The 18858-nt window shown below is 55.9% G+C and overlaps 1 protein-coding gene across 1 annotated transcript in view; it reads left to right on the plus strand.

Moving 5' to 3' along the window:
• Positions 1-14963, plus strand: part of LOC307196053 (otoferlin-like) — a gene marked incomplete at its 5' end in the record, with an annotated part of 38933 nt that extends 23970 nt beyond the window's left edge. Inside the window, 3 exons of the mRNA XM_079940783.1 lie at positions 4660-4748; positions 12311-12410; positions 14289-14963. Coding sequence (XP_079796909.1) covers positions 4660-4748; positions 12311-12410; positions 14289-14474 — 375 coding nt within the window. The 3' untranslated portion in view covers positions 14475-14963. The remainder of the gene's footprint in view (positions 1-4659; positions 4749-12310; positions 12411-14288) is intronic.
• Positions 14964-18858: the final 3895 nt, after the last annotated feature.

Raw genomic sequence — 18858 nt, forward strand, 5'->3', positions numbered from 1 at the left:
CAAGGCCTCCTCCATCCAGTCTCCACAGCAACTACAGCGATGAAACTCGGGCTCAGAGACCACGTATCCTTCCCAAGGTGACAGCTGTAACTGGCAAAGCCAGGGTTCTTAGATACTAAGGCCCCTCTGGATGCAGCAGTAGAGAGCTGCTTGGCCTGACCCCCGCCACTCCTGCAAGGCCTTGCCGGGGTCTCTCCACACCCCTGTCTCCATTTCTCCTTCTAAGAAGCAGCTTGCAGCCTGGCTGCCACTGGTCAGCAGGGTACACCCCACAAAGCAGTGGAGGCAACCGTCCCACCTCCTGCTCAGGAAGGGCCCGGGGAACTCTCCAAAGACAGCCTGGAACTGCACCCGTACTTATACCTGTCTCCCCAGCCTCGGGTGGACAAGTCCTAAACTTTCCCGGCTGGCTCCTGAAAGAACCAGCCTGTCAGTGTTTCCAGAATACGCTTGGAAAAGAAACCTCAGCTGCCCCTTACAAAACCTCCAGAGGTCTCCTAGCTTCCCAGCAAGTCTCTTTTCTCACCCTTACGGTGCCCAGGGCCTTTGGGAACCAGCTCAGTGAGGTACAAAGCACATTGGCCTGGGAGTCACGAGACCTGGGCTACGGTCCCCACTGAGCTGTTAATGAGCTCTGCGCCCTTGGGTTGGCCACTCAACCTCTCCAGGCCTCAGATTCCCCTTCTGAAAAATGGGGTCAGACTCCTTGCTCTGTCTGCCTCACAGAAATGTTGCATGGCTGAAAATGAAATAAAAGACATGAAAACAAACATCTCTCCCTCCTCTACTCAGACAAGGATGGGAGGGGCCGCTGCAGGCACAGCGGAGGAACCTGAGGCGGTGGGGGGTGGACATGGCAGAAAGACAGCGCTCTGCACAACCACGGTGGAAACAGAGCCTGGACCTGGTATCTCCTTTCCCAGAGGCTGGAACCTGAGATCCTGCATTTAACCTACAACTATGGAGAAGCTAAAGAGAGAGAGAGACAGAGACGAGAGAGACAGCCTTCGTGCCAGGCCAGCAGCCAGCCGAGGCCCCTGGTGGTGGGGTGGGGGCATGGCCACACCCAGCCTACTCCAAGCCAGCTTGGTTTGGCCTTAACCAGGCTCTTGTGGACCAGACCTCCCAGCAGAGGCCGGAATAACAATAGTAATTGTAGGAATAAGGGCAGCTGCGAGGTACTGAGTGCTTGGTACACGGCAGGACGGGCTGAGAGCTTACGCAAGCCTCATAACTCACTGCAACGCACTGGGTGGGCAACACCCCAGGCAATGAGTGGCGCATCAGGGTTCGAACCCTAGTCTAATTCCAGAGCCTATGGCCACTTGCAAAGCGGACAGGGCTCAGTCCTGCCCTCAAGGGGCTCAGTCCAGTGGGGAGATGGACCCAGAACAGGAAAGATGGACTATGGGCCTTCGGAGCCCAGAGGAGGGAGAGGTCATCAGCCTGGGCGGTAGAGGGTCAGAGCTCATCTTCCCACTTTACTGGTACCTGGACGACATGGGCTGTCAGGAACATACCTGTGTGGTTCATGAATGGCCTGGCACCCAGCACAGGGCTCAGGGAAATATTGCTGAGTGAAAGAACGAACAAAGGAAAAAACCCAGTTTGAGTCTTGGGTCTCTAACTTCCCAAGACAATCTCTTTCCATTGCACCCTAAAGCTTTGCAACACATCCTAAAATTTTCCCCCCCAAATTTAGAGGGCTGTCTCTTTAAGGACATGGCCTTGCTGATTTAGGATGGTTTCAACCCCAGCTGATGAAGCCCAGGATGACCCAGGTCATTCTCCAGCCTGCATCAGGGAAACCTTTCCGTGGAGTCCTAGATAGCTGGGGCTGATAGGATGCAGAACTCCGCCACCCCGGCCAGCACCTGCCAGGTCACGGCAAAGCTTAGAGCTGGTGAACTGGGTCACAGCTCCACACTCCCGGTGCTCCTGAGACCCACTTCGGACAGAGGTCCTCTTCCCTCCCTCTGCCCCTAATGCTTCCCACCTTACTCTGTCAATGTTCCTCTTCCAGGCTGCAATTTCAGGTCTGTGCCTGTCTTCAGTACTACCCAGGGAGTAGCTCCGGAGACACCCCCCTGCCTCCCCACGCAGAGCCCGACACACAGGAAGTGCCCAGCAAACATAGGAGGTGCTCAGCAAACGTGTGCTCCTGCGTGGGGCTTGCTGGCTCATGACAACTTGAGTAGCTATCTTTGGCTCAGCTACTACCTGAGTCCCCCGGCATGTTTGGAGGCTGACACAGGGTGGGATCCTAGATGATGTGCGGGCTCCCTTGGCCCGATCGCTAGGCCACTGATTTCAGGGCATCTCCAGAGGCAGAAGACACAACCCTCAGCTGCTGTGGCTGCAGGAGGAGAATCATGCTGGTGCTGCCTCAGGCTGGAGAGAGGCTCTCTGTCCCCAGCAGCCCCCTGCAATCCCTGCAGTGTCCATCCCCAAGGATGCCAGACCTTGCCCCGGCTCCTGGAAATAACAGCAACGCAGTAGAATTCCCTGTAATAAAGCGCCATGTTGGTCAGGCTCTTGCGCCGGGTTCTGTGCTAGCGCTTCCCCAGCCTCGCGATAACCCCAAGAAGCGGTACTGTGACGTCACCCTCGCTTTGCGGAGGAGGAGGAGCTTGTGGAGCGGGCAATTAGCCCGGCCTCGCCCTCAGGCCAGCAAGGAGCAGCACTGCAGGCGAGGCAACCACCTGAGGCCGATTTGCTGAGTGCCTACCCTGTGGCAGGCCACGTGCTGGGTGCAGGGTGACCCAAGTAAACGAGACAAGACTGGGCCTGTCGGCTCTGCTCAGGCTCCGAACTGCTGAGTGGAACAGGCAAGCTCTCCCAGGAGTTCGGGGGACAGCGGGAAGGGAGGGGGCTGGTATGTGGAGAGGCAAGGGCCGGGCAGGGAGCCAGCTCTGCCCCTGATGACAGGCCTCCCTGACATGCGGCTGACTCCTAGAGAGACGCACAGCTAGCACGGAGACTGTCACAGTCATCTAGGGCTGCGTAACAAACCACCCCGAAGCTCACTGACAAATTAGCAACATTTTCGTGTTTATCATGCTTCTGTGGGTTGGCTGGGCTCGACCGAGGCTTCTTCCTGGAAATGCTAAATGTGCTCCCTCAGCTGAAAACTTTCTGAAAGGGCGCCCCCCGGGGGGCTTCCTCTGGAGTCACATCCCCAGTCAGGGCCCCCCCAGGTGCCCCTCCCAGCCCTTGCTGACTCCCCTCCTCTCTGCTCAACAAACTGGTCCACGACGGTGGCCTTCTTAGCCTGTCAGCCCTGGTGACCCAGTAAACTGCACCCCGACCACCGGGCAAGTCAGGGCCTGGCGATGGGCAAGAAGAGACCGCAAGCCGCTTCCCTCTCTGGGCCCCTTTTCCTGGAAAGGACTTCATGTTTCCCGGTTCCTTTGTGTTCACCTAATTGTGTCACTCTTCAACACCACCCTCCTCTAACTGTGCCATTTCCACAGCTCCTTTTTCTCCTACTCCTTCCGTCCTTCAAGTGCCAAAATCCCATGCACAGACCCTCATGTGGCTCAAACACCCCCTTCCCCTTGGTTCTAAGAAAACCAAAATCTTGGTGCCCCCCCCCAGACCCGCCTCCCTCTGCATGGTGGCTAATGAGTTCGCCCTTCGCATGCTAGTTTATTTCCCTTCAGCCCAATAATGGCAACTTCATTAAGAAAACCATACCCTTGCTGAGCTGGAGACCTCCAGATGGCAGGAACAGAGCAGCTTAATGGGGCCTGTGGGCGGCCAGGCTGCCTCCCAGGCTCGCCTCCCCGCCTTCTTCCTTCTGTGTCCAAGGCCTCCAAAGTCCCCCCCGCTACCATGCCCCTCTCAAAGCCCTCTCCCTCCCCACCCCAGGCCCCCCTCCCTCCTCTGCTTCTTCCTCCCTCACCTGCCCGCTCCAGCTGACCGTGGAGGTGTCAGGGTCCTCTCTGGGCCTTGGCCAGCCCCAGAGAGAGGGGACATGAAGGCCATGACAGGCCCTGCCCACACTTGGCCGTGATCTGCCAGGCTGGCTCGGTGCTCCCCCAGCCCCCAAGTCCTCCCTGGAGGATGAAGAATTGCTCTGAAGCAGCACGCTTGCCGGGTGGGCCCTCAGAAGCCTGCCCAGCACCTGCTGGGCCACTAAAAACAGCGTCCCGTTACTTCTCTGAACCCTAGTTCCTCTGTCTCTAGAACGGAGACCACGTTACCAGCCTCTTGGGTGGTTGTAAAGACTAAAGGAATTAACGCACCTAAAGCATTCAGACCCACGTAAGGGAAAGTTCAGGCCCACGAATGGCAGCTGGCATTACTGTTACTGTGGTTATTATGTACGACCAGCCTCTTGTGCGTTCTGAGTTTGGTGATAGAAATGAAACTTAAAAAGTCACTGCCTCCCTCCTGCTCTGTCAAATCCCCCTTGTTGAGCATCTCTCAGCGGCATCTTGAGCAGACCCCAGAGCTTTCTGGTTATTTTCAGTTATTCAGAGTCAGGTCCAGCAGGGTTTATTGCTCCACCCCGGCACCCAGTTTCCATCTGGTCTTCCAATTCCTGTGAAACATTGGGCTGATGTGAGGGGCTATCTTACCAGGGGTCTCCCTCCCACTCCCCACACCCCTCCCTGTCATTTCCACCCAAGGCCACAGCTGTTCCTCTCTCCCCAGACCTTCCGGTGGCAGGTGGCCAGCAGCATCGACAGCAACGAGATGCTCGAGATTCAGATCTTCAACTACAGCAAAGTCTTCAGCAACAAGTAAGTGAGGGGTGGGGCACGAGAGGCGGGGCCCCGAGGGGCGGGGCGCCTGCCCTGCTCTTTGGGCTGCCCCCTCCTTTGAGTTTAAAAGGGGACCTGCACTGGGGCCTGGATTGACCTTCAAAGACCCGCCCCCACCCACCCCCCAAACCCCCGCTCCCTCATGTCCTCAGAGTCTCCCAGCCCTCCCAGTCCTTGTTGGCCACGTTCACTCTCTCTGTCCCCAGTCCTGTCACAGCTTCCTGTCCCCTTCCTCAAGTTTTCCCCCTTACACAATGCTGGGCAACAGTTACCCATCAGAGAAAGTGATAATACCCTCCAACAGACCATCTATCTGTAGCCTTGAGAGTGAACTTGTCACACCTGTGGAGGACTGGAAACTCCGAGGCAGTTTGGTTCAGTGGTTTAGGAGTCAGGAGAGCCTGCTCTCAGATCCCAGCTCAGTCATCTACTGTGTGACTCTGCGCAGGTTGCATGACCTCTCTGAGTTCAATGTTTGCATGTGTAAAGAGGATAAGTACTTACCTCAAAGGGAAGCTGTGAGAATTAAATGAGATAGATGTTCATTCATTCATTCAGTCCCCATGTTTACTAAGTGCCTACTGTGACCCAGTTCACCGGCGAGGTTTCCACCTTCATGGAGCTTACAATCTGCAATGGAGCCCATCTACCTCCTTTTGCTGAACCACTACCAGGGGTTCAGCAAAAGTAGTTCCCATCCTTCTCTCTGGGTGACAAGCAAAATTCAGAATCATTTGAACAGTCTGGAATGGTGGCTAAATATAGTACATGTAAGTTCCTGTCTTGGATTTGAAAGCCAATTTTCTTATACAAGCTAGAGGGGGTCATGGCTGAACCACGACACATCTGAAATGGTGCGGGGGTTTTATTCACTGAGAGCTCAGTATGACTCAACAGTGGGAGAAGACCTCAAATGAATGAAAAGCTGACCTACCCCTAGGTCATGTTAGTAGGAGAGCCAGCAGAGCAGGAGAGGTGAGGGGCAAGGGTTCCACTGTCCCCATGCTGCTTGGACAGAGCACGAGTAGGCACTGCCTTGTGGTTGCCAGGGGGAAGGGACTTTAAATCTTGCCTCATGACAAGGGGATGAGAGCCTAGAGGAGAAAATCACAGAAGACACGTTCATCCATCCATCCATCCTTGGTCCATCCTTTCAGTCACTCATCAAACATTCACTGAGAAACACTCTATACCAGGCAGACACTGTGCTAGTCATTGGAGATACTAAGATGAGGGATTACGGCACCATGTCTGTCCCCTAAGAAGGTTTTCTGCCATGTGAAAGAGGAAAGATGTGTGCCTAGAAGCAGGATCAGGGCAGGGCTGCATTGCTGGTGGACAGCAGACAGATGAAAGATGGCCAGAGCTCTCCAACCAATGAGCTGTCACGGGGAGAGGGTTAGCAGAGAGTGGACCATGATGCCGTAGAGGGGATTTTGGAGTCAGGAAGGGCCAAACCACGTGACCTCCAAGGATTCTGTGGCTTTTATCGGGAGCCGGAGAGATCTCAGCTGGGTATGGGATGTGGGCATTCCAGGCCCACTGGCAGGGAGGCCTATCAGGGCATCCCATCATTCAGGCAGCTGCCTCTGGAACCCACAAGAAAGGTTGGTGAGACACCCCACCAGGGGCCCCCAAGATGAAGCAGGACCTTCTTCCCTGGGATGAGAGATGGGGTAACCTGTGAGAACAGGAGAAACAGGCACAGGCACAGCAAGGTGGATGTGGGGGAAGAAGCAGAATCGGAAGCTGAGGGCTGGGAGGAGCTCCAGGCATCCCAACAGGACCCACGGTAGACAGCAGAGCACCGGGGAGCCTCAGAGCTCAGCTAGGGCAACCCTCGCTGTGCAGATGGGGAAAGTGAGCCTCGGAGAGGTTGCTGAGGCCACAGGGGTAGACGGCAGTAGGGGGGTGGCTAGGATACTGGTCTCCTTCCTCCCCTTCCTAAACCTCAAACTCCCAGAAACCAGGCTATGTGAACAGTGATGGTGGAAACCCAGGATGTGGAAGAGATTGCTGAACCATTTAAATGAAAGCTGCCGGACCAATCCCTAAAATGCTTGAAAACATCAAAACTCTTGCTATAAACAAATCAGAAGTATCTGGTAAATTGTTTAGGGAATCAACTACTGTAACAGTGAGTATGCTGGAATATAAGGCTTCGATGAGTCGTTCTAAACACCAGCAAGAAGGAGACAGAAGTGGGGAGTCCCTACTCTGATTCTCCTTTCTCTCTCCCGGCCCTCCATGCCCCCACCCAGGAAAAGGCAGGAAACCCCACAAGGGGAGGCCTGGACCTGGTGGAAGTGGGTCCTGCTGTTTCCTTGGAAGCCTGGAGAAGGTCCAGGGCACTGTTGGCTGCAGAGCTGGGGTGGGGAGGACTGGTGGTCTCGTGGACAACGCAGGGCCCACCTGACACAGGCCAGCTCGGGGGGGTCGGAAAGGGAAGGCAGGTGCTTGGAGTCAGGTGGGACTCAGTCTCCCACCCTGGAGTCTGGGCTCTATTTCCCAGAGCCAAAGAAAAGGGCCACCTAGTGCTTGCCCTCTGTCCCCACCGTGGCCCAGCTCAGTCACCAGGCTCCTTCTGATGGGGCAGCTGAGCCTCTGGGGAGCCTCTGGGGGTTGCACCGGGCACAGCAACCAGCAAAGCCACACCCGCTGCTCGGGACAGTGGCCGGCACCCAGCGGGCCCCCCTTACTTTGTGGAATGAGTGAATGAGTAAATGTCAGGAGGAGAGGGCGTACAGGGTAGGAGGATCTGGGCACAGGAATTCGAGTGGCCCTTCTTCTCTGAAGAGCTCAGGGCTCTCCAGGAACCCAGTCACATGACTGGTACATTTGGGGAAACTGAGGTAAAGGAGGCTGGCGTGAGATTTAGAACCTGTGGGCCTGATCCCACCACCACCCACCACAGAGAAAGGGACTTATTCTAGAAGCAGAGGGCAGCATAGAAGCTGACCCCTCACCCAGGCCAGGAGACTCCAGGTCTGCTCCGCCCACCTTGAATGAGGTCCTTTTACAAGAGCCCTGGGCTTCCCTGTGAGGACGTGGTGTTGGGTCCAGAGGATCTTGTGCCACCCCCTCTGCCTGTCCAGAACCCTGGAGGGGGGCTGGTCTGACCCAGGCACCAGTCTCCTGGGGCTCCTGAATAATTCAGGAGCCAGGAGAGCAGTGGAGGCCTGGTGAGGCCTCAGGCACTTGACACCAGCTCCCAGGGGAAAGCGATGAATTATTGACAGACCCTGGTGCCTGATTGCAACTCTACTGTGGTCAGTCTGTGGGCCCCCCTCGCTGCTGGCTAACTACCCGAGAATCCTGCCCCTGCTCAGCCTTCCCAGCCGCTCCGTGGGGGCCAGCCCAGCCTCCAGAATCGGGGGTTGCCATCCGGAGGGCCCACGTCCCAGGCAGCTCCTCCACGCTGACCCACTGAGCTTCCAGCCAGGCTGGACAAAGGGCAGCTGGGATCGGGGCAGGAGGTGGTCTCCGGGGTCGCCAGGCAGGCCAGACCCAAGGCTTCCCTTCCTGCACCAGCTCCTTCCCCAGAGAACATCCATGGCAGGGGGTTGAGGGGCAACGCTCTGTTGGAAGCAGCATGCGGGCACTTGTTTTGAAGTTGTGTTCTCATAGCGAGCGCCCTGGTTTTGCTTAGACGGTACGTTACAGATGTGCAAAAAGGGTAAAGTTTTATAAAAAATGTTTTTCTTTATTTTTTTATTGGAGTACAATTGATTTACAATGTTGTGTTAGTTTCAGGTGTACAGCAAAGTGAGTCAGTTTTATATATATACATATAGCCACTCTTTTTTTTTTTCTTAGATTCTTTTCCCATATAGGCCACTACAGAGTACTGAGTAGAGTTCCCTGTGCTATACAGTAGGTTCTTATTCGTTATATACTTTATACATAGTAGTGTGTATATGTCAGTCCCAATCCGCCAATTTATCCCTCCCCCCACCTTATCCCCTGGTAAGCATAAGTGTGTTTTCTACATCCATGACTCTACTTCTCTTTTGTAAATGAGTTCATTTGTACCCTTTTTTTTTTAGATTCCACATGTAAGCGATATCATATGATATCTGTCCTTCTGTGTCTGACTTACTTCACGGAGCATGACAATCTCTAGGTCCATCCATGTTGCTGCAGATGGCATTATTTTGTCCTTTTCATGGCTGAGTAATATTCCATTGTATAGATGTAGCACATCTTCTTTATCCACTCCTCTGGTGATGGATGTGTCCTTTATCCTTAACATAAGACTGAGATCACATCCGTTGTCCATTTCAAAGAACACTATTTTTTATTTTTGTTTGGGGGAAGCAGCGGGTAACTGTTAAGAGTTAAAGCCCCGCAAGCCACCCGCTGTGGGTATGGTGAATTCAGTCCTCTGGCCTTGCTAGCTCCCAGGATCCCAGCCACATCTTCTGGGCCGCAGGTTTGCTCTGGCTCTGTGAGGCTGCGCATCTGCCCCCAGAGCCCACCCTGTGCAGGAGACCAGTGTGTATGGGCCCTCCAGACGGTAAACACCGCCCCACCCCATGCCCCACTGTGACATGTGACATCTGAGTGTGGCGGTATTAGAGGACTTTCACTTGAGCGTACTCACCACCACCCAGGGAAGCAAGTGGTATCACCTCCTTTGGGGAGGTGGAAAAACAGCAAGGCTCAGAGAGGTTGGAGAACCAGCCCAAGTCACACAGCTGCCAGGTGGTAGAAACCCTCTTAGACCCCGCTGGGCAAACCCACCTCTGTCTGACTCCAGAGCCCAGGCTCTTTCTGCTGTCTACATTGCCTCCCATTAGGGATGGCATTTCGTCTGTGTGTGAACAGGGCTTGGACCAGGGCATGAGAGGGGAATTTGCCAGAAGGCGGATCTCAGCTTACTGTGTGATTGAAGCAGAGGAGGATGGGTGAGCAGTGAGAGCAGCCGGGGTGTAGTGAGGTCCCCGTCACCGGGCGTCTAGCAGGATCTGGGAGTGTGTGTCAGGGAGGAGGTTTAAGGGACTTCTCCTTTTTTTTTTTTTTTTTAATTTAACATCTTTATTGCAGTATAATTGCTTTACAATGGTGTGTTAGTTTCTGCTTTATAACAAAGTAAATCAGCTATACTAAGGGACTTCTCCTTGACGGAATGCTGGGCAAGCTTTTCCTCTTAGGTCCCTCGCAAGTCTAAAGGTCTGAGAACTTGGTTAAGCCTGGAAGGTGCCAGAGCCTTCTCTGAGCACTTGTGGGGGAATAGCTCCATCCTGCCCCCTGGGGGTGTCTTGTCACACTGCAGCATCTCTACTGATCCCTGGGTGTCTTCTAGGGAAAGCTGTGCCTGCGTACCCAGCGCTCAGCAGGTGCTCAACAGGCCCTAGTGGAGCTAAAAGGGCCTGGAGTTCCAGTCAGCAAGGGGCAGTGGTAGAACCGGGATTCTCAAAGTGTGCTCCCCGAGCACCATCTAAGCATCACCCGGACACCTGTCAGAAATAGCCATTCTGGGGCCCCACCTCGCCTGCTGAGTCAGACCCCCTGGGGCGGGGCGGGCTCCCAAGAGCAGACGGTACACATCTCTCCCAACTCGGTGCTCAGTGGCTTCACATCGGGAGCTTGAAATTGGCCTTGGTGGAGGTATTTACACCATGGAAATGAGCAAAAGCTGCAGGTCAGGATTGCCCTTCCCCTCCCCCAGCCAGTTGTTAACAGTTACCAGCACAGTGGGGGGGGGTCCCAGTCATCTGTGATTTAGCAGGTCCTCCCAATGATTCTGTTCATGCTGAAGTTTAGAACCACAGATTTAGACCGTAAAGAGATGAGGCTGCAAAAAAGCCAGTGTATACGTTCATGCCTAGAGTCTACTGTTAGAAGGGCTACACAGGACAGAAGCTAAGAGCCCACCACCCTCATTTTATAAAGACAAAGTTGAGACCCAGGGGCAGCGGCTCTAGGTCTCCTGACCCCAGCCCAGTACTTCAGCCCAGGCTGGGGAGAGGGCAGGATGCAGCGGGGGAGGCAGCTTCCAAGGGGCTAGTCTGAGAAGAGCCTGGAAGCCAAGGTAGGCTTTAGAGTGGAGGGATGGTATGAACAGTTTCACCCATAGGGAGGATGGGGCGAGCTGACAGATGGAGCTCTGCATCCCGGAGAGAAGCATTCATTCACTGTGGCTGCTCCCAGCACTCTCTCCCCTCACACAGATGGGAGGCTTTTTTAAAACAGTGTCTCCCTCCATGGCCCTCAGGAGGATGCAGACATCAGACATGTCCGGTAAAGTCAGAATCCACCTGATACCTCACCTCATCCGGAGTGGCCCTTAAATTAACTGCATCCCCTCCTGCTTTCTATAAGCCAAGGGCAGCACCAGATGATCCCAAGGTCCCCTCCTGTCTCACACCCTGTGAATGCCCCCCTCTGCTTCTGTCCCTTCAACCAGAAGTGGTGTGTATGTTTTAATCTACCCCATGCGGAATCACCGTGTGAGAGCATCTCTCTGAGTACCTGTTCTCTCCTAGAGCAATAACCTTCAAACCATGGGATGAAATGGCATGCAGGTTAACTCAGTCAGCATTTATGGGGCCCCCACTGTTGTTCATTAATTCAGCCAGTAGATTTTGAGATCTCCTGTGAGCCAGAAATATCAAATAGAGTCTGGAAATAGGAAACAACTGCTTCCCTGGAAAAGCTCACGCTATAACGTCACCCCCTTGATAGCGACCAGACAGCTCCTGGAGTGCTGACTATGTACTAGGCGCTCTGCTAAGAACTTGGCACAGAGGATCTCTGTTAGTCCTCTATACAGCAACTCTGTGAAGCAGGGTTTATTAGCTCATCTTAGGAGAAATCTGGGACTGAGAGCCCAGGTCAGCTGCCCAGGAAGCAGGTAACCCTCTAGTAAGTGTCCGAGCTGGGTTTCCAATCCCGTCTCTCCGACTCCAGGTCTGTGCTCATCGCAACACTGCCCTGCTGATCCCCTCTAGGCAGCTGGGTGGATGGGAATCCCACAGTCAGATGGGTTCTTGCCCCAAGGAGCTTGCAGAATGCAGGTGTGTGTGGGCATCACTACTGACTCAACAGAGGACGAACGAGCCAGTGGTGCCAGTGAGGGGTAGAGACCTTGGTAGTGATTAGGGAGGTGGAAGGGGGAAGAGCTATCTGTGTGTCCAGGAGCCTCTGGTCCTTCCCCACAGCCTCCGTGCTGGGCATCTGGAAGCTGCTCCGCAGGGGCTCAGCAACCCCAATCGCCTGTACCCAAGGAGCACGAGGCTCCGCCAGCACACACTGTCTGTGGACATCCCCCCAGGTACTCACTGCCCTCAAGCTCTCCCAGGGAAATGGCCGTCATACGTACCACCACACACAGTTGTTGGGGGTCACAGACCTCCTGGACATGCCACCCTGGCCAGCCCCAGCTCCTGGGCCACCTTCTCCAACCCCAGCCTGGAGCCTGAGCCAGCCCTCTCGTCCCCTTGCCAGCCAGTCACAGCCTCTCGGGATGTCAGCCTTGCTCCTCTTTCTGGCCTCTTCATGTGAAACCATGAAGACCACGCCCCCTCTGCCATTCACAGGCTGATCGGGACCTTCCGCATGGTGCTGCAGAAGGTGGTGGAGGAGAAGCACGTGGAGGTGACCGACATGCTGATTGACGACAACAACGCGATCATCCAGGTGAGGGCGCCCAGAGAGTCCCTGGACCTGCCTATTACGGGTCACCTGGGGGCCTGCTGGCCTCCCTGCCTCTGCACATAGCGTGGCCTGGGGAGCACTCCTTGTGGGCGGGGAGGTGAGGTGGGAGGAGGAGACTCAGGTCAGACTCTGCTGGAGCCCCTCAGCCTGGCAGCCGTGGTCAGAGCCCTTGGGGCGTGGCAGGGCCCCAAGGTGGACACTTCAGTCCTTCCTGCCGTGAGAGTACAAGAGAAGGCGACAGGGGGGGATGCCCTCCCTTCTCTCCCCAGGGGCCCTTCCATCTGGACCCAGCTCAGGAATCACTAAAGACGTGTCTCTCATCATCTGAAAGCCAGTCTGAGCCCTGCTGGCCACTCCTGGGCATGACCTTCACTCTGCATGCCTGCCTTGGCGTCTAAGACTAGCCTTTCTGTGAGGGCAGGGACCTTCTTTCTACTTCATCTGTCACATCCCATCCCAGCACTTCCAACAGGAACACACGTGTACTAATGACGCAGTCTGTAGGCACTTAATACATGTTCAAACAAAGGAAGGAAATAAAGCATTCTGGACGCCCAGACCCCAGGCTCTGCTCTGACGCATCTGTCCCCGTGAGCTCATTGATGCCCACCACTGGGCAGTTGAGCCTAGTGGTGAGGAACACAGCCCTTGGGGAGAAACATTCATTAGGCCGCTCACTAACTGTGGGCTGGCTGCATACCATCTGCAAAGTGAGCAAAATTACAGTATCGACTTCACAGGACTGCTCTGAGGATTAAACGGGAATGCACAGAAAGTGTCGGAACAGTTAAGCATATAGTAAGTGCTCAATAAATATATAAAGTAAGCTCAGTAGCTATTATTTCCTGGCCTCAGTTTATCCATATGTAAAATGGGGCTGTACCATGGTTCTCCAACCCTGGTCCCGCATATGACCCTATGTGGTAGCCAGCAGAATAGCCTCAGAAGCAGGACTGCAGCCACAGAGAGCCAGAACGGGAGGAACCCTCTCTGAGGAGCGCCAAGGGTGGGGGAGAAACTCCCACGGTGCCTTGGTGGCTCAAGACGCTTCTTCCCTGGGGAAATCAAAGCCTGGGCATTCAGAGGACCACGTGCCTAGTGCAGGCTGCCTGTGGGGGTCGCTGGAGCCAGCCAGCTCCTGACCTGGAGGAAGGGAAAGCGTGTCTAGAAGATTTCCTAGCATCCACACGGGCTGAGGAAGGGACTAGGCTGACTCTTCCCTGTGCACTGGGGAGAAGCTAGAGCTAAGAGGAGGCTTCTTGCTCTGTGGCCCAAGGACACAGAGAAAACCCCATGGTGACCTCGAGCTCCCATCCTCTCCAGATTAGGAGGGTGGGTGTCAGGTGAGCAGGAAGGAGTGCTGACCTCACGCCTTTGAGGGTGTCCAGGGCCTGGGCTCCTCTCCTGAAGGACGTTCTCAGCTCATGTCATCAAATTCGCAGAGAGCATCAGGAGCGAGGGGAAGTCAGCTGATTTCAGACAGACCAGCCCTGGTCCCCGCAGGCAGCCCTACACCATGGGGACGCTGGAGGATGCTCTTGATTGTGTGTCCAGTGGGCTCGGCCCACCCCCAGCCCAGGCTCAGCTGCCCGGCGTGGGCCCCCCACCTCGGGCGCCAGGGAGGAGGAGAGCCACGTGCAGCAGGGTCTGGAGCCACAGCCCATTCAGTTGTCAGTCTTTCTGAGCCTCTGTGTTTCTCATCTGCAAAACGGGAAAGTAGGGGGAGGATAGTACCCAGCTTGCCTTCCTCCAGTAAGTTAAGGGCGTGAGAGCACCTTGTAAAATCGCAGAGCAGCGGAGGACACGGGATCGTGATTGTTAGTGCCGTCCCGGCCTCTCACCACCCATCTCTCCCTCCAGACCAGCCTGTGCGTGGAGGTCCGGTATCAGGCCACAGATGGCACGGTGGGCTCCTGGGATGATGAGGACTTCCTGGGGGATGAGCCCCTTCACGAGGAAGAGAAGGACAGCCAGGAGACAGATGGGCTGCTCCCTGGCTCCCGCCCCAGTTCTCGGCAGCCGGGCGAGAAGAGCTTCCGGAGGTAACAGGCTGGGCCCTCTGCCCCCAAAGACACAGGGAGGATGCCTGGGACCTGCTCCCCTGGAAGGCCCCTCTAGGCCTGGGTTCAGAGTACAGACGTGAGTTGCTGGAGAGACATACAAGAGGAGGGAAAGTGTTTCTGCAGCATCCCCTGCACCCCGACTCCAGGACTCACTGGGGAGGCAGCAGGGTATCTGCGATCAGGCTGAGGGGCCAGGCCTGCCTGCTACCCTGAGGGAGGCAAAGTTCTGGGAGGGCGGACTCTAACATGGGTGGAAGAGGCTAGACCTCCTGCCTCCTCAAAGAATGCGAAAAGCAGACAGGAGGAGGCCCTGATCTCTCTGGCCCAAGACCCAGCAGTGCCAGACCAGCCCCAGGCAGCCTGGCCTCTGCCCTGGCCCGGTGAAGGCCCAAGAGAGGGAGGCTTCTTCCTGCTGGAGTGAAGCCAACGGTTGTGGTCGGGACCTGGCCTCTATTCTGTTGAGAAGACCGCATCCCAACACCCTAGGTGTCCAGGATTCACACCTTCAAATGTCCAGTCACACACAGAGGACAGGATGCTGTGTCCAGGCCTACTCGTTCCAAATGCACTAGTTTTACAAAAAAAAAGAAAACGCAACTGTATTACTCTCAGAACCCAGAGCGACAGACTCAGGTTAAACACTGTCTGCAGGTTCCTAGGTCACTGGGAATAATGTGTAAAACACAGGTAAGTCGGCGGTGCATCTGAAGGATGGGGGTGGGTTTGGAGAGGGGGGTATGCTCCCCTCCCATTGGAAACATCTCCCTCCCATCTCCTTCCACCCTGTCCTTTCCAAGTAAAATTGATTTAGTGCTTGTTCTGAAAAAACACAGATGCTAAATTAGGGTAATTGAATTTTATACTTTTATTGTATGAATATATTTTCCTTGTTTGCCCTTGAATCACTCCCCATCCCACCCCTTTCACACACACCCCAAGACATATACAAGCTTCAGACCCCGGGAGCCAGGTGGGGAGTAATCATAGTACGTCCAAAGGAACCATGCCTGTGGCAACTGTTGCTGGACCTGTGTGACTCCAGGTCAGCCATGAGGTGGTGGCATCGCCCAGGCCAGCTTGGAGACCGTTCTCCTTAGACTCCAGGCTGGGTAGCGTAGAGAGAGCATGTAATCTGGCCTCAGGAGACACAGGTCTGAGTCCCAGTTCTGCCTCTTACCAGCCTTGTGACCCTTGGCCAGTCACTCCTACCCTGTACCAGGGGGCTCAGGGCAATGGGAACCCTCACCCTGCTGCTGGGAGAGCTGAGGGATGATGGAGGGTCAGGCTGTAACTGGAGTGCCAGGTACTACCCCACGTAAGGGCTGGTGATGAACAGGCTCTTGGACGATGCAGAGGGTTAGGAATCGGGCTGGAAATGGTGAAGAGAGGAGCAGGGACGCAGTGGGGAATGTGGGGATGCTGACACCTAGGGTACCATCTGGTCCTCATCCTCTGTCCCCGTGGAGAAAAGAGCTTGTCTGCGGCTACACGTGGGCTTTAAGAAAGGGCTTTCTGGGGACAGATTGGACGCCACGTGAGAGCCATCAGTTGCAGGGAAAGGAATGCTGGCTCCAGATCAGGAGAGCTGAGTCCCATTAAGTCGCATCCTGACTGCCACTAACTAGCTGACTTTGGAAAGTCATTAGCCCTCCGGGTTAGTAACAGGAGTGGGTTGAGCATCCTGGCTGCCCTCCAACTCTGACATCCTGAGGGACCCAGGGATTCCCCAGGTCCCGTGGGTAGCGCGCGTGGAGAACAACCCCCTGGAGCTATGGAAGCCAAGAGGGCAGCCCTGTCGCTGCAGCTCCGGCAACGCCGAGCCAGGTCCTCTCTCATCCCACACAAGTGGGCCAGGGTGTTGATGGAGGGAACAGTGAGACGATGCAGTCAAGCATGAGGGGCATTGGTCCTGGACCTGCAGACCGTTCTGGGCCCCAGGAGTACGGAGATGGAGAGGGTGCCTCTATCCTCCCTCACGTTATAGCCTGGCTTTCCCACCTCCCCAGCAGAAGCAGGAAGCAAGAATGGGAGGAGAAGTTTTGTCCCAGAGTTTGGGAATGGGGAGAGGGCGACGACCGCACTCAGAGCTCCTTGTCTCCTGGGGGCCACGGCCTGCTTTGGAGGGGCTGGGTGTGTGCACAGATTCCCGGCTGCGCTGGGGCTGCCAACCCAGACCCTGAGAGCGCCTCGGGGTGGTGCCGCTGCCACATGTTCTCTGGCCAGGCCTGGCCGTGCAGCCAGCAGGCTGGGGGAGGGGGAGGGCAGAGGGGTGAGGAGAAGGTAGAGCTGGTTTAGAGCATCTGGGCTTCTCCTGTGGTTTAATTCTAGCTGCCTGCATGGGCCAATGAGTTCTGGGTCAGGGAGTGCACGGTTCCAAGGGGAACCCGGATTTGGCCTCGCAGCCATAGGTGTTATGTCTCACCCTCCTGACGTGAGTGCCAGCCAGCCAGGCCTGTCAGCTCTGGGGTCTGGGAGGAAGCCATTGTATTCTGGGCCAGAGAGCCCTCCAGAAAAAATTTGGCCAACGAAGGAATAGGGAGAAGGAAGGGATGTATGTGCCCAGGCTCTGACTCCAAGTCAAGTCCTCCTTTGCCCACATCTGCTCCCTGTCCTGCAGCCCCTCCTGGGAAGGCACATTGCTTTGTAGGTCAAGGTGCCCAATCTACAGGGTGCCTCTCTGTTGTTTTCCCAACAAGAAAACTTCATTGCTGGTAAGCAACTGTCTCTCACCTGGTTGTCTGGATCCACAGGGGTCTGGTGTGGGAATCTATTCCTCCCTGTCTGATGTGGCTGCGTGGGGTGCTTGCTGGAGGGGTCGGGGAGCTGGTGGAGTGAGTGGCAGGAAGCAACCGCAGGCCCGGGACTGGTGGCATGAGGCATCCATTCCATGGGGGGCAGAGGAGGCTGATATGGGGAGGTCTCCCTGCAGGGCCTAGGTCCCCAAGGCTGGGCTCCTGCCATCTGCCCTCACCACCCCCTGGAAGGGGCTCTGCAGACATTCCTCTATACTCCCAAGGCCTTAAGTATCTTCCCAGAAGCTCCTCCCATTGGACCTCAGGGAATGTCCACTGGCAGCTCTGCCTGAGCAGTCCCCCAGCCCCCAACCCACCACCACCCGCCCTCCCACTAACCTTCTCCTCCCATGGTTCCATCAGGCCCAGGCCCTAGTCAGGCCCTCTGAGCCACTCTGGCTGCTTCTGTAGGCCCTGCCTCCAAGTCAGCAGCCTCTGATTTCAGCCGGCTCTTTGCACAATGTGCCCGGGAATGTCCCAGGAGGCAGTGCGGTGCCATGGAGCGCACAGGGCTCAAATCCCAGCTCTGCCCTTGGAGCCTCACTTTGCCACCTGTGAGGTGGGGGATGCTGTTGCCTCACGGGAGTGTTAGGGTCCAATGAGATAAGCCACGTGAGCTGCCCACCGCAGCGCTGGCCCGTGGCTCGTGCTCAGCCAGCGTCCCCTCCCTTCCTTCTCCCTTTCCGCAGTCTCCATGTTACCCCCCACAGCTTGTCCTACCCTGAGCAGCATCGGACCTTTTGGCCCAAGATCCTTCTCGGCTCTGGCCATCCCCACCCTACTCCGAGGGCTCTGCCAACAAAGCCGCCCACAGCCGGAGCTTCACCGCCACTTGGGCCCAGGCCAGGGTCTCAGTCGCTCACAGGACTCCCTCGCCCCCCCAGCTGTCGGTGTTGCAGAGAAGGAATGAACTACTAACCCCGTGTGCACTTTGCTCTCAGAAGCACAAAATCAGGGTTCTGGGCCCCTGCGTGTCAGTGTACATCTGCCCTGTTGGCTGAAGAGAGAGGAGACTTTGGCCCTGAACACACACACATGCCCAGGTGTTTTCTCACGCTTACCTGCACATATGTTCTCTCTCTCCATGACACCAGGGAGCTGTATACACCACCAGGTTCTGGGCAAAGGACCCCTGTTAGAAAGGACAAAGAAGGGAACCCAGGCTTAATCTCACAACTGCACTTCAGAGACTTGGGGCTTTCGCGGATTCCCTGTATTCCGCGACTCTCCTCCTCATTTTCTCCACCTGCCTGGCCCTCCGGCCCTCCTTCTGCCCAGCCCCCCTTCCTGGTGTCCCTGCTGGGCTTCTCTCTGCGGGGTCTCATCCTGGGGGAAGGGAGGGAGCGGGCCACACTTCTTGTTCTCCTTCTGGATCCTTCTTCTACTCCAGTGGAGACCCATAGAAGAAGGTACCTCCCTCCTATGCCTGGGGCCAGGGGCCAGCTGGGCATGTGTGCATGCCTGGGGGCTCTGACAGAGATGTGCATGGGGCATGTGCCATGGGGTATGCATAGACGTGCGTGTATGGGGTCTACACACCCAGCCTCACCCCCAGAGTGCAGGGTTCCCACAGCC

This window comes from Stenella coeruleoalba (assembly GCF_951394435.1).
Source record: "Stenella coeruleoalba genome assembly, chromosome: 13".
Lineage (NCBI taxonomy): Eukaryota > Metazoa > Chordata > Mammalia > Artiodactyla > Delphinidae > Stenella > Stenella coeruleoalba.